The 17,663-nt window shown below is 45.2% G+C and overlaps 1 protein-coding gene across 1 annotated transcript in view; it reads right to left on the bottom strand.

Moving 5' to 3' along the window:
- Nucleotides 1-1,994: 1,994 nt before the first annotated feature.
- The window catches only part of SNX25 (sorting nexin 25), an 830,371-nt gene continuing 814,702 nt past the window's right edge, over nt 1,995-17,663 (bottom strand). The window contains exon 19 of the mRNA XM_069199645.1: nt 1,995-2,942. Coding sequence (XP_069055746.1) covers nt 2,847-2,942 — 96 coding nt within the window. The 3' untranslated portion in view covers nt 1,995-2,846. The remainder of the gene's footprint in view (nt 2,943-17,663) is intronic.

Genomic DNA, 17,663 nt, shown 5'->3' with positions numbered 1-17,663 from the left:
TTTCTTGCCTTCTTTGTTCCATTTTTTTTCTTGCCTTCTGTCATTCTTTCTTTCCTTCTGTCCTGCTTTCTTTATGCAATGCTTTTCTTCTTTCTTTCCTGCCTTTTTATTTTCATGCGTTCATTCTCAAAACCAAGAGGTTAGCAGCCAATGCCAGATCAATTGGCTTTTTTAGGTCTATGCTAACAAATATCTTTTGTTTTTACTACAATTATGTATGTAACATAGTTACATAAAGGGGATTTCAGCCAGACTTTTTCCATTGGTCACATTTGTCAAGGGGCAATGTGTCAGCCCACCTCAGCCTCTGCTGCCGTTGAACAAGGAGTACATCCACACACAAAGTAGTTTCCTTCAGTGCCAGGGAATACTATGGTAATGTGTGCTTTTTTGAGACCAAAACATATTTTTGCCTACAGCCAATGTTTTATTTTACATTGATGATGGCCCCGCAGCATCCTGAACAACAACGTTTTGCAAAAGCTAGACAAGACAAAAAATTGCCAAAAGGCTGGTAGTCAATCCCAGACCTATTAGTTTTGCCAGTGCTTATTTCCCCTGGCACTCTGATGGGTTTGAAGCTGTTGCATACAGCTTCAGAATCTTGGAGTGATAGTCATGAAAATATACATAAAATGTGCCTAGCTTGCCCGATAAGGCACACTCAGTCATCCAAGAATGCTGTCAGTGTATTTTAGTGCTGTGAACCAGAGCTGTGTTTGAGTGGAGAAGGCCCTTCTCAATAGACTAACAGCTCTCAATAGAGCATGGCATGCCAGTGCTCTTGCAAACAAGCAATAGCAAACGGCATATTATGTTAGTACACCGCTATATAAAACCTAGGTAAGAAATTATTACATCAAGAATCTAGATGTGAATGCCTTTATACCACTGTTATGTTTTTGAAGTCAAATAAGTATATAACAAGCCTTGGCAAGGCCAATAAGTTTGGTTTTAGTGTGTTAGCGCATTCAAACGGAGACCAGCACAAGTGCTGTTTCAATGTAGTAGCACATTAAAGCCTGATCTAATCGCTTTGCGAACAACAGGCGTTTTGAGACTGAGCAGAGTACCACAGGCTGTTAGTACGAACTTCTGATAATCTCCAGAGGAATTAATAATTTTCTGGAAATAAAAATACGAAATATTAAGAGCTTGAAAACTACACACTCACATCTCATCTACATCATACTGAGGTTGCGAGCACATGTAACACATGCAGGATTTACTTGTCAGATTCGGCCACTAACTGGTTTTGTGTGCCTTTGTAACCACTGGGAGAGAGAGAACTTAAACAAGTTTATTTTGAGGGGATCATTTTGCCTTCTTGGCAGGATCTTTCGAATCGCCCAGAAGCCGTTGAGATGGCTGCGGAAACCCTTCTGCCCCGGGTGGTTCAGTAAACTTAACGTTCAAACTTGAGGCAGTGAATAAAATCACTGAACAATTGATGTCTTAAAGCAGTTCATAAAATGCGTTTGTTAGAAGTAACAAAGACTTAACAGTCACGGTGTATTAGTGAAAGGAACAAGAGATGTGTGTAACTGCACAGGCGGTGAGAGCAACAGAATGGGTGCAGCTGGTGCACGTGACCCAAACTTCCATGGGCAATGTGATGGCGTTGAGAGGGCTAGACACTGGGAGCTCAGCCAATGTTACTGTACAAAACCACATAAAACTGTGAAACTTTAAAAGGACTGTTGACTTTCAATGACGAAAATTGTTGAGCTGCAATACCGTCAAATAATAGTTTCAGACTTGCATTACATGACATAGAACTTGCCCAATTCTTACCCTCTGTAGAACCTCGTACAAACAGGTTTCTAACTTTTATTAAACTTCAACACCAGTCACGAGTATCACTTCTGAAATGCACACAATTCATAGAGACTGAGCAAACAAAAGTTGAATCCAGCCTTTTAAATCGTCTAATAGTCAACGATGCAATCTTAGCTAGCTGCATTTCGTTGTAGAAATAAAGAAGCAAAACGATGTCCTTGTTTGACTCTTTAATATAAAATTCAGGGTGGAGCAGGAGTCATTCACAAGACAGGCTGTTATACAAAGTGGTGTGCTATGCCCTGAGAGGAGTGCAATTAAGAGCTCTGCAATTCAAATGTATCCATGGGCGGTTATTTACAATCACTGATTATCTTGAATGGGCATGAACCCATATATGTGTGAACTACGTACACTCTGTCGTGCACAGAGAGTAAATCAGTTTATTAAGTATCCATAATGTAGGTGCCACAGAGGCACCAAGTCGGATTATAAATATACCCTCATTATCAAGTAATGCAATCCATTTTTGTTTATTTATTGCTTACAAATGCTCTTCAGACTATGGGGAGATCTTTGGTCAAAATAAAATCAATCACCAGTAAAATTTATCACAAAAAAATTACAGAAAGTATTGCACAACATTGTCCTTCAATAATACACAGAAACGGATAAAGGAATGTTTGGGGTCCTCTGTGAGGAAAATATCTGTACAACATTCATACGTTTCATCAATGTCAAAACAAAAACCTCGGATTTCAAAGACGTTTAAAATATTTTCTACACTCTTGACAATTCATAGTAACATCTGAATTTCAACCAACGTTATGAACAAAAAAGTGTGTTCAAATAACATTTAAAAATAAACTACTATGTATGCAGCATAGTTTCTTCATCTCTACACGCAGATACGACGGCGAGTCTTTTCCAAGTTTGAATACTCCACATAAAACGAAGGAAAATGTACCAAAAAATTACAAATCAGTAGTCTTCAATCAGCCCTCTGGAAAAGAGGAAATAAGGTTCCATGTCTAGTTGTACACATAGACATAAAGGTAGTGAGCGGGTCATGTTGTGCGTTCTAAAACCTGACCAGCCTTAAACTGGTCTAAATGAGCTCGCAGCTCCGGGCACAGTTCTATTAGCAGCAGTTCCATCAGCACCTAGGGATGGTACAAAAAGAACAAAGAAAAGAGTGAACAGGAGAGAACAGTGAGCCAAATTGTTTTCACATGGTCTGTTTAATGTCCCATGCCTCTGGAACAGGGGGCTTCGGGACTAAAAACATCCTATTTATTAATCTGCAGCTGATCTTCTGGGACACATGGCTCAAACAAAATCTTGAGACTGAGGGCCAGATTTACTAAAAGCTTGTGTTGCCCTTGTGTGACGCAAGATGTTGCAAAGCAATGCAAGTCCCATAGAGGGACTAAGCCACCTTGCGTGGTACTATGGTTTACTAAATCCAAAGTAATGCAAGGCAGCGCATATTGCCTAAAGCAGGGAGGCATTTCATGGGTGGAGTATGGGTGTTCACACGCATCCACCCATGGCTTTTAGCGTATTCCCAGATTTACAAAGAGTTGTAAACCTGGGAATGCATCAAAATGCTACGCCTCTCAGACCGCGGTGAAAGGGTGCCTGCATTGGCATAGGTAACACACAATGTGTCTGCGCAAGAAGGTAGCAGAAATTAGCCATTTCTTTGTAAATATGACACATTTCTGATGTCTCCCTTTAATACAACAGTGCAGGATGTTTTGCTGTGCTGCATGACATGTTAGTAAATCCTGTCCCAAGTCTATAATGTCAGAAGAACTGAATCTTAATAGCATCTATACAAGATTTACATGTTCAAAACATATTTTTTTTCTTCAGAAAAACAGGTCCTAAATTTTGAAGTATTACACTACCTTTAATAAAACAAAATCCAAACCAGAAAACAGACACTGACAAAGTCAATAGGTCTGGCGTTTTTAAAAAGAAAGTTCAGTGATGGGAGATTTTGTATATGTGGTTGTACAAATGGGTGCTATTGCACTTGGGTTTTCTATGGAAACCTATGACAACTTACTCTGGTGTTCGAGTACCAAACTGGGGTAGTCATCAGGGTAGGGGCAAACCTATTTCTAAAGTTACCTTATGTACTGTGTACTCACACCACCGAACTCCATCGGACTGACCACCACTGCGTCCACTTCTTCCTGAAACCCACCAGCAACATCCTACCCCCTACCGCAAGTGGAACAAGATCTCCAAAGAACACCTGATCTCCAACTTCGCACAAACTCCACCTCCCAGCACCAACGACCCCAACGCCGCAGCCCTCAACCTCACACGATGGCTAGAAACCTGCGCAGACTCCCATGCCCCTTTCAAAACAAACAACACCCGCACCATCAAGACCGCCCCCTGGTTCACCACAGAACTTCAGTCTTCCAAATGAGAATGCCGAAAAATTGAGAAAGCCTGGCGCCAAGAACCCTCAATGAGCAACTTCTCCGCCCTCAAATCAGCCATGCGCAAACACCACCAACTCATCCGGACCACCAAACGGTCCTTTTACAAAGAACGCATAGATAACAACACACAACAGCGTGGAACTTTTTGCCTTCATCAAAGAACTCACCAAATCCAAATCCTGGTCATTGACACTCCACACTTTCCCAAGACCTCTGCAACTCCCTCTCCAACTACTTCCACCGCAAGATCGCAGACATACACAACAGCTTCACATCGTCAGCACTCACCATCACCACCACCGACACAACCAACACCACAACACCCTGCCGCACAAACCTACTGAAAACCTGGACCCCCACCAACGACGAAGAAATCGGCAAAACCATGAGCTCCATCCACTCAGGCTCCCCAACAGACCCTTGCTCCCACCACATCTTCAAAAACGCCAGCCAAATCATCGCTCCCCAGCTCCGGGCCGTCATCAACAGTTCGTTTGAGACCGCAACCTTCCCCGACATTTGGAAACAAGCCGAAGTCAACGCTCTTCTCAAAAAACCCAAAGCAGACGCTGAAGACCTCACAAACTACCGACCCATCTCTCTTCTCCCCTTCCCTGCAAAGGGGATGGAGAAGATAGTAAACATACAACTGTCTCGCTTCCTAAAAGACAACACACTCAACGTCTCCCAGTCTGGATTCCGCAAAAACCACAGCACTGAGACCGCCCTCATCGCCTATACAGATGACATCAGGACCAGATTGGACAAGGGCAAAACCGTTGCCCTCGTCCTCCTAGACCTCTCTGCAGCTTTTGACACCGTATGCCACCAAACCCTCCGCACATGCCTTTTCAACGCCGGAATTCACCACAAAGCCCTGGACTGGCTCACCTCCTTCCTCTCCGAAAGAACCCAAAGAGTTCGCCTCCCTCCTTTCCGGTCTACAGCCACCAAGACCATCTGTGGGGTCCCCCAAGGATCCTCCCTCAGCCCCACCCTTTTCAACATCTACATGGCTCCTCTCGCCAACATCCTCCGCCCCCCCACGGCCTCACCATCATTTCTTATGTTGACGACACCCAGCTCATCATCTCCCTCACTAGGAACCCAGCTACTGTCAAGAATAACCTACACACCAGACTCCTCACCATCGCCAATTGGATGACAGCAAGCCTCCTCAAATTGAACTCAGAAAAAACAGAGATCATCATTTTCGGTCCCAACAAGACAGCATGGAACGACTCATGGTGGCCCACCACCCTTGGACCACCCCCAACACCCACCACCCACGCACGCAATCTTGGCATCATACTGGACTCATCTCTCTCCATGACTCAGCAAATCAATGCCATATCATCCTCCTGCTATAAACACCCTTCGCATGCTACACAAGAATTTCAAATGGATTCTTTTAGAAACAAGAAGAACAGTCACCCACGCCCTCATAAGCAGCAGACTGGACTACAGCAACGCCCTCTACGAGGGGACCACAGCCAAGCTTCACAGAAAACTCCAGCAAATCCAGAACCCAGCCGCACGTCTCATCCTCAACCTCCCGCGCCACGAACACATCTCCGCCCACCTCAGATCCCTACACTGGCTGCCCATCAACAAAAGGATCATTTTCAAAATCCTTGTCCACGCTCACAAAGCCCTCCACGACACTGGACTGGCCTACCTCAACGAACGAATCAACTTCCAAAAACCAACTCGACAGCTCCGCTCTGCCGACCTCGCCACAGTCCCCTGCATCCAACGCACCACCTCCGGCGGCAGATCCTTCTCCCACCTCGCCGCCAAAACCTGGAACTCCCTCCCCACCAACCTACGCAAGACCCAGGACCGCCTAACCTTCAGAAAGCACCTCAAAACATGGCTTAATTTAAGTCCCCTCCCCAAGCGCCTTGAGATCCTACCGGGTGAGCAGTGCGCTTAAGAAATGTATTTGATTGATTGATTTTTGCTGAGCATAGCAGCATGTCAATTTTAAATGGCCCTTTGATGTAGAATGGTAAAATCCCTGACCCACCGAACAGGTGTATAAAAAAAAAAAAAAAAAAAAAAAAAAAAACATAACTGCAGGAAAATGAACACATGTAAGATCGGAGTACCACCTCTTATCGTGTAAAACGACTAAGTAAAGCAAAATAAAACTGGAACAGGAAATACAATTTGTATGGAGAAAGCAGCAGTTGACAAAGCAGGCCTTAATAGCAGTTTCGGGGCCACCAGCGCCCATGCACAGAAGCAGAAAGGGTCATGTGCCTGTCATTGCCATGGTTGTGCTGTTTCAAGCTCATGAATTAACTGTGAGAATCTATGAGTAACTGCATAAACTCCAGACAACACAGCTCAGAAACATGGGAGGCAACCACTGCTGTTTGAGCTGTGCGTGACTTCTAGGTTAATTCAGAAAAAATGCAACAAGGCTTAGGCGAGCAATTTTGGCAAAACAAGTGCATGGATCCTTCCCATGCCTACATGTAGGTTCTGAAGATATTCATAATATGAAGTGAGAAGTGAGAAAGAAAATGAGCGGGACTAGTCCAAGCTGGCTGTGCTGTGTTCTGGCATAAGTGTGACAGGTGAGATACGAGGTCGGTGAGGCAAGGCCTGAGAAGGATTTCTGAAGTTCGGAGAGGACTTTGTTACAACCTCGGTGTCGGTGAGTATGTGTGGCACGGGACGCAGGTGCGTAATCAGTGAGATTCGGCAGGTGTGAATCTCAAATTTCCCAACTAAAAAAGCAGAGGGCTGCAGGGTGGAGAGGTGAGATGACCAAGGTTTTCATGAGGACAGGTTCATTACTGATTTGCATTAGGTTGGCCTCTGTCTAAAGTGGCACTGTGGGCAAAAAACAATAGGTTGGAATGTTACCCTAAACGATTGCCACTTGTTAGACTATTTGCAAGCAATCATCCCTTTGCCTTTTGGGTATTTGAATGCCAGTAGTAATGCCTGGAAACCTGAGACTTGCACAGATTTTCAAGCCTACTACTGTGAATGCTTGTGAATTCTTAAATGTAGTACATTTGCACTCATTCAAGGAATATTTAATATTTCTATGGGTGCAGATTTACTACTTTTTGGTAAACCATTAACTTTATATATTTAAGGGTGTGCTCCAAACAATAAACAAGATAAAAGCTCTTAGTGAAATCAAAATTAGAAAAACTGAAACAGGCATAGCAGATTCGACTAAGGGCTTTCATACCTAACTACCAAGCCAGGAATGCATTTAAGGGTGTCACACCCCAAACACCCCCTCCCCGAAGCTACAACCCTGCCCATCCCAAGGGCCATGGTAGTTCTCTTCAGGAACTCATGACTATGGTCACATGCAAAAATAAATGGCCCTGGGATCACATAATTGACATGCATTTTCACTGCACGCACTTTTCTTTGAGAAGCCTTGATGGTAGAATTGTCAAATCGATGCACATGGGCAGAACTACATATTTTCAGTCTACACCTTTTGCAAATCGTGTTATCCAGTGACTGGCGGCCCCATGTACTAAACCCAAGTTGCAAACAGAGGTGGGCATGCCAGAAAATTATTAGGGCAAACTGAGCCAGAGCTGAGCCAAGGGTCTGTGCACGAGCCAAGCCATGAAGATGCTAGGCATGTATATCATCCAACCAATATAATGTACAAATATGATACAGTCTGAAAAATAAAAAGCATATTTTCTTTATCATACGTGTTTCACCTTAGTACAGCATATTATGTCACTGCATATACAGACATTTATTTAAATTGATAGGTTTTTAAACATGAACTTAGATAGGTTAATGGCTTGTCCTCAAATGAAGACATCATTAGTGAACTAAGAGGAAAGTCGTAGTCATGTAAACCCTAAATGTGGCCTAGATTTTTATTATAGATGGGACAACACTATAAACAGTCTAATAAATAAAACATAACATGCTTGTACAGCGTGCATTCTGAACTCAAGCATTTAAAGGTGCTTTCAGATGTTATCATAAAATAAAAGGAGGCTCTGTGAGATAAAATGTTTGCCTAGGATCACACAATTTGAATAAGCAGGAAATCTGGTATTGATTCTAAGATACCTAGTTACACATTTTGAAATTCAGCCATCATGTAGATATATTAGTCGCTTTCGCTCTCTTTCCTGTTTTACATCATAGGTCACTGTTGTACCTTTTATTTTTAGTTCACAAGGAAAACCTCACAGACACAGCAGACCCAAGTCAGGGCCTTCAGACCCAACTACCAGGCCAAAAATGCATTTATTTGTGGGGTGTCACTCCCCAAACACCCCCCTGAATCTATATCCCTGAGTGGACGGGATCTTGGCATGGAGATGTTAGCGCTGTGGTGCGGGGCAAAGAGATATAGATGGTTGAGGGTGAGAGTCACTAGGTACATTCAAGTGCTGTAAAACGCTGGGATGGTGGCAGAGGGGCAGGACGACCTTGGGACACTGAGGGTCAGACTGGTGGGATGTTGGCAGATTGCAAGGCATAGTAACCCCCATATTAACTCTAGTAGGAGACCATTCAATTTTTGAAAGAAGGACCCGGGGAGTACCAGTGGGAGTGCAGCATAGAAGTAGAGAAATCTAGGCAAGATTAACATTTTAGCAATCGCCACTTGTCCTAAAGGGTAGAATGTCAAGAAGCACCAAAATGGCAGGGATCCCCAGATTGAGTGCAAAGCTCTTCTTATGTTACCCTCCCCAAAAACCCCGTCAGAGTAGTATATTTTGATGCCTAGGTATTTAAAGGTGTTGTGGCACCACTGGAGACGCTGTAGCTCTGTGGAATTCAGACACTGGGGTGAGTTGAAACAGACAGGACTTGAGCCAATTGACCCAGAGCCCAGAAATTGAGCCTACATCGTCCAGTAGTCACATCAATGCTGGGAGTGATCCTCCAACCTCACGTAGGTAGGCCATGGCATCACTGGCATACAACAACACAATGTAGGAAACATCTATTTCAGCAAACCACCACTCCCGGCACATGTAGGCGAAGGTGGCAGGCCAGGGGCTCCATAGCTACAGCGAAAAGTAGGGGTGAGAGAGGGCATCCCTGGCGAGGATCCCGCTGAATGGGGAAGCTCTCGGATGTCAGCTGTCCTGTTTTGACCATTGTGGTCGGTTTAGAGTACAACATACATACTCAACCTAGGAACCCTGGTCTAAAGCCCAAGTGATCTAGAGTGGCTAGCAAAAAGTTCCAACTTGGGGTGCCAAACTAAGTCCAGGGACACTGCCACCCCACCATGTGCTTTCTGTGGCGTATCCTGGGTCAACTGTAGCAAGTGCAGAATGTTGAGAAAAGTGCTACGCCCTGGTATGAAACCAGATTGTTCAGGGTGTATTAAAGTGCTAACCAAAGGGAGAAGACTATTAGCGAGGACTTTACAATCGAGGTTAAGGAGGGATGTGGGTTGATAGGAACGCACATCTAATGGGCCTTGCCCAGGCTTAGGGAGGACCACAATCAGTGCCTTACACATTGATACCAGCAGTTGGCCGGACGAGTGGGCCTCAGCAAATATTTCCAGCAAACGCTGGGAGATCAGAGCTGAGTAAGTAGCGTAATACTGAACGGGCAATGCGTCTGTGCCCAGAGTGTTATTCCTAGCAATTTGTGTCACAGCCAATTTAATCTCTTCCAACTGAATCGGGCCGTCAAGTTTGGCCCTTTGGAGGGGGCATAACCGGATCAGTAGTAGTTCCCGTAGGAACTCAGGTATACAGCCAGGCGCAGGATAGGCATCGGTCACATACAGCACACTGTAGTATTCTCAAAATTCCTCATTAATGCCAGCCAGTGTATTAACCATGAGGCCATTATTGCCACTGATGTCTCCTATAGGGGTGTGTTGCTGGTCCTCTATAACTAACCAAGTGAGCAATCTGCCTGAGCTGTCGCCCTCTGCGTGTAATGCAGTTAAGTCAGCATTTATAGTCTTGTTTGCATAGTTTAATTTCGCCTCCTTGTAATGCTTGCACATTTCCCTGAGTTGCTCCATCCCTTCTGCAATAGTGGCCACCTCCCTCTCCAATGGACACAAGTCCTGTTCTAAGGCCATCATTTCTCTGTGAAGTATGTGGCAGACACCCAATGTGGCTGCCAGACAGTGGCCCCGCATGACCACCTTGTGGGTGTCCCACTCTAATGCCTGAGAAGGGGTGGAGCCTTTATTATGTTCAAAATATTGTGTGATACATGTCGAAAGGTCTTCCCTGAATGGGGTGTCAAGTAAGGCTTCAGACTGTAGATGCCAGGTGGGTATGAAAGGGCATGGTCAACCCCATTGGAGCACCACCTGGAGTGGATAGTGGTCTTACAGTGTGTGGGACTGGTATTTTGATCTAACAACTTGAGCCCCTAGTTGCTCAGAGTTTAGGATTAAGTCTAATCGTGTCAATGTCATGGACTGGAGAGCAGAACAAGTATTCCCGATCAGTCGGATGGCCCAAGCGTCATACATCATGTAGTCATCTGTGCGTTAGCCAGGCCCTGAAGTGCTGCGTAGTCCTAAGGCAAGCTGCATTTCATAGTGGCAGCGAGGAACGGCCCTAGTCTATCTGAGCACACAACTGAAGTCCCTACCCCACAATATAGGTGTGTGAGAGTCCTTGAAGTGTGCTGGAGTGAGGATGTCAAAGAATTCGGTTTAATTTTAGTTAGGAGCATACAGTCCTACTATCGATATTGGAGTTCCATCTAGGTGCCCCTCTGAGATCACATATCTGCCCCCAGCATCAGCGATTTGCTATCCACCACATATGGGACTTCAAGTGCAATCCATATAAGTACCCCACAGCCGTAAGCTGAGGAAGTAGTGCCATATACCTGACCCCGCCATTTTGTATGCACTTTGAGTTCTGCAGCAGTAAGATGTGTTTCCTGCAATAGGGTGATGTATGTGTGTTGATGTTTAAGGTATGCATATATGTGATACCTTTTAGTGGAAGTGAGCATACTGCGCACATTCCACTTAATTACGTTGTACATCGGTGATCAGCTATCTACTAGGGTGGCCATGTCTTGTGTTGGCGTAAATTAGCACAGGTCGCAATCCAGTGTCTAGTTATGGCTGGTGGTAGTTGGATATTGAAATCCACTGCAGCATGCCATATTGTGTCTCCCCGTGTGGAAATGTCCCAGAAATGTACAGCTGTATGCAGAGGTATCCTAACTTCATATACAAAACAACACAAGTAATAAAAACTAATAACTCAATTCAGTAGACAAAACAAGTTAACTTTGGAGTCTCTGCAGAGCATGGAAGGTGTTGATCTAGGAAGTCCATGCCATGGAAGTGATACAAGGAGCAGCTCCATCCAGCCATCACAAGATGCAGGAGCTTACCTTAGCAGCATGCAGCTGCAGACCAAATTTTTAGGCTGCCCATGCACGGCCATACAGTTCAGGCTTGCCAGTGTTACAAGTTGTCTGCAGAGTGGAGAGTGATCGAGGGGCCCTGGTAGGATGCAGCCCGTCAAGGACCCAGAGCCACCCATGTCCGAGCTGGAGTCCAAGGCTCGATCCTCTTGAAAGGGGGCAAAGGAGTTTGTGCTAAGCAGCAAGGCCTCCAACACCACCTTGGCCTGTTCATCCGCCACCTGTCTTGTGAAGGTCGGGTTCTGGTGGTCTTGCGCCTGTTACGGCAGGAGCAGGGTATCAGCCATTTGCCGTCACTGGACTCCCTGGTAGAGGGAAGTGGCAGTCCTTCGGTGTGGAGCCAAGTCCTGTCATCTTCTGGAGTGGAAAGAACACTGGCTTTCTTGCCATCCACCGTTCATAGTTTCGCTGGAAACAAACTAGCGTATTTATAGTTCATTTTCCACAGTTGTTGCTTCACTTTGATGTAGGAGCCGCAGAGCCACTGTACTTCCACTGGGAAGTCAGGATATGCAGTAATTGAGACACCTTCATCCTTCAAAAGGACCTTTAGCACAAAATTGTTGGAGCATTAGGTCGTAGTCATGAAAGTTGAGGGGCCAGGTGATGATGGGACATCAAGAGGTGCCGGGGATAGGTTGCCTGCTACCAAGAAGAACTTGGGGGCCTTCCCAGCCAACGTGTCTATCTGACATGCTTCCACAAATAGTTCCGAACTGGGGCCTTCCGCTCGCTTGGGGAAAACCAATAGGTGGATGTTGTTTCACCTAGATCTTCCCTCGGAGTTGTCCGCCCTGCGATGTAGCAAGGCAACCTCAGTGCTCAGTAGCTTCATGTATGTTTGCAGTTCCTGCACTGTGGGACGGAGGGTGATTAATGCAGATTCTGTGTCATCGACCTGGTTCACCAATTTGCGATGGTCAGTGTGGAATAAATTAACACCCAGAGAGATAGTGTCAATTCTGTTTTTTAAAGAAGTCTTGGTGCCAGTATGGCTTGTAGAACTTTCTCGAACTGGGTGGAGTGTGTGAAGGGTGTACTCCAAGTAGTGTGTAGCCTCTGTTGTGCGATCCACAGGCACGGAGGAGTCAGAGGATGACACTCATGCTGTCAAGTCCTGGAGTAGGAGCTTTGTGAACTTGGGCTTCACCATTGTGGCTGGGAGCAGAGGGGTCTGCAGTGCTGGCAAACTGGTAGGTCAAGGTAGCCTGTGAGGAGCCTATCTTAGTGGCAAGCAGGCGGTCTCCGCCAGCCCGGAGTCGCAACCTGCAGACGCTATTCTGTTTCTTCCGCAGATCACAACGATTAGTCTTTGGACAAAGAATAATGGCAGAGCTCGTTACGAAGCATCCGATGTGGCTGCCATCTTGGCAATGCCCCTTCAGCTCTCCTTATTTAAGGAGGACTGCAGTGCAGATGTGTGCAGTAGGCGTACCAAAGGGACTCCAAAGGCAAGCCCGTCTGAGCCCATCCATGGCCAGCGCCAGCCATGCTGCCCATGTGAGCACAGCCAGGCCGCATCGGCTTGTGTATACAATGCAAGAACTGTTGTCCCCAAGCCTTTACCACTGTGCCTTGGTAAGTTGGAGGTGGACAAATGTTTTGGAGAGGCTCCCTGTCTATACTGTCTAGTGGTGTTCCCTCCTGAGAACTGTTCGGTGCAGGGGATGGGCATTGGGGCGGCACACTCTAACTCACAGCTTTGAGCCTCAGAGATCTTCACTATGTTAATTTACTTCAGGTCTTTATGTAGGCATGCGCTTGACATCTTTGATCTACTGAGTAATTCTGGTCTAGGTGTTCTTTTCATGTCCAAAACCTGGCTTAACGATTTAACTTCTCCTGATATCGCAATGGCTTTTCCTGAAGGGTATTTCGGGGTGCACTTGGATGGGGCTTAAGGGGGGGGTGTAGTGATTGCTTATAAGCAGATGCTGCACTGCTTTGCCTTTCATCTACCTAAGTTACTAGGAGCAGAGCCTAGGGCTCTGATTCTATCAAACGGACTATGCTAGTGAGTTTAACCCTCTTGGCACCGTGCTGGCTCACTTTACTTTACAGTAAACTAATCTTACTCTTTTATGAGATTTCAACCAACAGATAGTCCAAATGATAAATTAGCTGCTGCCATGATAGATAATCTGGCCTCTATCAATGTGTGCCCAGCTGTGACCTGTCCCATTCACCAAGAAGGATAAACCATTGACTTTATTTTCTCTAATTTTCTGATAGAGAATAATAAACCTGAGGAGGTGGTCTTTGGTGGTAGTGCTTCGGTTAAGGTATACGAGGGAGCAGGATCACTCCTTCTCCATTTGAGCTCTAAGGCTTGGAACCAGCTTCCCCTAGAATGCCAGGCTTAGCGCTCTAAATCTGTAGGCAACTTAAAACTTGGTTGTTCTCTCCTTGCAAATCTGTTGTTATTTTTGTTTGTCCTCCCTGCAGTTCCTAGCACTGGGACAATCCTTGGAGTAGCTGTACAGTGTACAAAATCCCCTCATTTATTCTTGTACATAGGGCCAGAAAATGATATGCTACTAGTGGGCTGCAGCACTCATTGTGCCACCCAAGCATCACTGTAAAGCATTTCACGCCTGTCACACTGCAGCCTGTAGTGCAGTTTTAAACTGCCATTTCAACCTAGCAAAGCAAACCTTTTGCCAGGCCTAAACCTTCCTTTTTAATACATATAAGGAACCCCTAGGGTAGGCCCTCCAGTCTCCTGGTGCAGGGTGCATGGTTTATAAAAGATAGGACATGGGTGTTTAAGATTTACATGTCCTGATACTGGCAAACTCATACAGTCATTTTTTGGTGTAGCAAGCCTATCTAAAGGCATTTTTTAGTACAGCTAGGCTATCTCTCCCATACCCCAACGCTGGGTTACATTCTTACACTTAATATGTGATAAAGTCAGTCTGATAACAGACAAATAAATGCTTTTTCCACTCATATGAATTGTATGTTAAAATAAGGTTTAATGGTAAAGTCAGATTTTAAGTTACTATTCTGAAAATGCCACTTTTAGGAAGGTGTCATTTTCTGCCTAAACCAAATTTGCCTTTCTGCCAGTGTCCAAGATCACATGACTGTGAATTGCCCTCCTGTGGCGTGGTGTGTTGTGTATTCCTTCCAGACATTGGGGCAAAAGGGGCCTGGATGTAGAAGGTGTGGGTCTTTGGGTCTTCCTGACAGGATGACTGGGGAGGAGTTATCCCCTGCCCTGATTACACTTCAAAGGACCCTGTCTGCAGCACACACAAAGGAACCTGACACCAGGCCTGCCTTTGTCTTTGTTCCCCTAAACTATCTGTAGCAAAACCCAGTGAAGAGGAAAGAACTGACCAGAACCAGTTTGGGAGAAGGCCAGTGTCTGTTCCTGCACAAAGGCTGACACTTGGTATAAACATGGCACCTTCAGAATCTTGCCTTAGAACACTCCTGGGCCTGTAGAAGATTAATAAGAAGGACCGCCCTGCAGTCTGAAGAAGGAAGACTGAACCTGCTTATGGTGAACCCAGGATCCCTGGAAGTAGCTCTATGGGTCAACTGGATGACCTCTTGTTTGAGCAACTGGGACACAACACACTTTGAGAGGCCTTCTGCAACTGCCTAGCTGATCAGCACCACCTGGACCTGCCTGGCCCATGCTGCTGCCCTCTGCTGGAGTGCTGATCCCCCAGAGGAACCCCCCCTTGTCCTGGACCCTTGGCTTGCATTAGAGTGTACTCCTCCTTATTCCTTCCTACAAAATGTGCGTTCCAGGTGGAAATGTGGACATTTTGGGACTCTTCTTGATCACTAGTGGGCTTCTTGCGTAAGCAACGGTCAATGCGTCTTCTGCCAACGCAAAGTTCCAAGTGCCTGCATCTCCTGCCAACACAAAGTTTCAGCGACTACTGTTTATTGGGCTGACAACAAACTCCTCACAGACCTTGTCAACACAAAGCTCCACCTCAGGTTGCCCGTGTGGACACAGACTCACAGAAGGTAAACTCTTCACTGTGATGAACCTGGTCCCTGTATCTGATCAGAACTCCATTGAGGTAGGCCTGAACATGTGACTTTACACGGACCAACAAGACCAGATACCAGCGAGTGGCATTTTGTGCTTTTTGGTGCGCTTTTCACCTTTAAATTTAAAATTCTGGTTCTCCTGATTGGATTTTTGTCATTTTGTTTAATAAATATCACATATTTTACTAAGTTGGCGTGCAATATTTCTTCTGCTGTGTTTTAACTTTATTATGGTTTGAGTACTGCATAAATACTTTATACATTGCCTCTAAATTAAGCCTAACGCGCCTTTGTGCTAATCTACCAGAGTTGTTAAGCATAGATTTAGGAATTTTGGTGGTTCACCCTGAAAAAGATTATTTGATTGGGACTCTGAGCCCTCTCAACTATTAACCCAATTTCATATAATAGATATATAAATATAGGGGCTTTCACTTAGCCATCTTCATCCACTGGTCTGTTCAACAGTCATTCATATTTTGCTTCCTCCCACCACAGCATAGTATAATGAGCCAGTCCCACTTCATCCACTGGCTCTCTTAATTGGGCATAACAGCATTTTTCTTATGCACATATACCTGAAAAGTAGTCAAGCTGGTGAGTCAAAGTCTACCACAAACAGACTTGTTGACTTTTCTAATGCTTATCTGCCTCTGTTTCCGATGTTCTCAGAGCGCAGCGAGTGCAGTGTTTAAAAACTCTTGTAGTACAGAGCAGGTTCTTGTGGACCAATACAGCATTTTTTTAATTTTACAGTTCTTGATAGCAAAGAAAATGGTAAAAAAAGAAAATTATGCATGGACCCAACCCCCTGATAAACACAGTGGAAGCACCAGTGGTGGCCCATCATCATGTGCGTCTCCAACCCTGTCCCCCTTAACAAAGCATAAGTTCCTGTCAAGTTAATTAAAGGTCAGCCTGACAGGCACTCATTATTTCAGAGTCAGGCAGCCAGATGCTTCACAGCCTGAGCCAGGGTTTGCTGAGCTGAAGATGTCACAGCCCTGAAAGCAGTGACATCATCAGCCAATCAAAGCCCCTTGAGGATCCTCCCACTCATGACAAGGGGAAGGGCATTACTCAGAGTCACTCACAGGCACTTCAGGTTGTAGCCCTGAAGTGACTAGTACTGATTATTGGTGATGCCTCACATCACCCTTCCTTAACTCATCATAGAGTGGGGTAGAATAAGCAAGTCTCACTGACACCTTCCCACTCTGTGATGAGTTAGGGAAGGTCCTCTGCTCATTGGTTAACCACTGAAGATTTAGCCAATGACAGAAGGAGTTTCCATTTGTAGCCTCCCTATCAAATCCTTCATTCCTTCCTGAGATGTCATGCTTGTCAGGCTTTTCCCTCCTTTCACCTGTTGGTCCAGCCATCAAGAGTGCTTATTGAATGTTTGAGTGGTGAAGAACTTGGCGTAGGTTTATCGGCAGTGTCCATAGACTTCTAAAAATCAGAATTGATTGATTTTTTTAGCCTGGCCTCCCCCGATGTGACCCTACCACAAATTTTTGGAGGTTTTTTTTAACTGTTATATGTGATAACTTCACAATTTAAAGGATTAGGTATGTTACTAGGTCCTGACGAATCGCATAAGGTAATTCCTTGGTGACAAGCGAGAAACATGTTGACCAATTATATAGAATGACACAGGGGACCCTGTGTGCTCCGTCCTTTGACGTTTATACCTTCCTAGCTTTCATGGGAATTACGGACATTATCCTACCAATTCCCAACTTTACTCGATTTTAATCTTGTCAGAGGTAGAGTCATGAGTATTAAAATTTATTAATTTTTACCTCTAGACATTTTTTAACCTTTTCTTATTTACCAATCCTTCACTTCATTTCTTTTTCAACTGGCCACAACCGATTCTTAAAAGATCTCCGGCAAAGAGCCCCCTGGCGGGGCCCGTCAGGCATTGCAGTGCCGGCCTGACGAGGAGCTGGCCCTATGATGAAGCATGTCACCGGATGGTGAGTGAGGGCTCTTGCTTCGATTAAGTTCGCTTTT

This window comes from Pleurodeles waltl, chromosome 1_2 (assembly GCF_031143425.1).
Source record: "Pleurodeles waltl isolate 20211129_DDA chromosome 1_2, aPleWal1.hap1.20221129, whole genome shotgun sequence".
Lineage (NCBI taxonomy): Eukaryota > Metazoa > Chordata > Amphibia > Caudata > Salamandridae > Pleurodeles > Pleurodeles waltl.
This window is presented reverse-complemented; position numbering and strand designations above follow the sequence as displayed.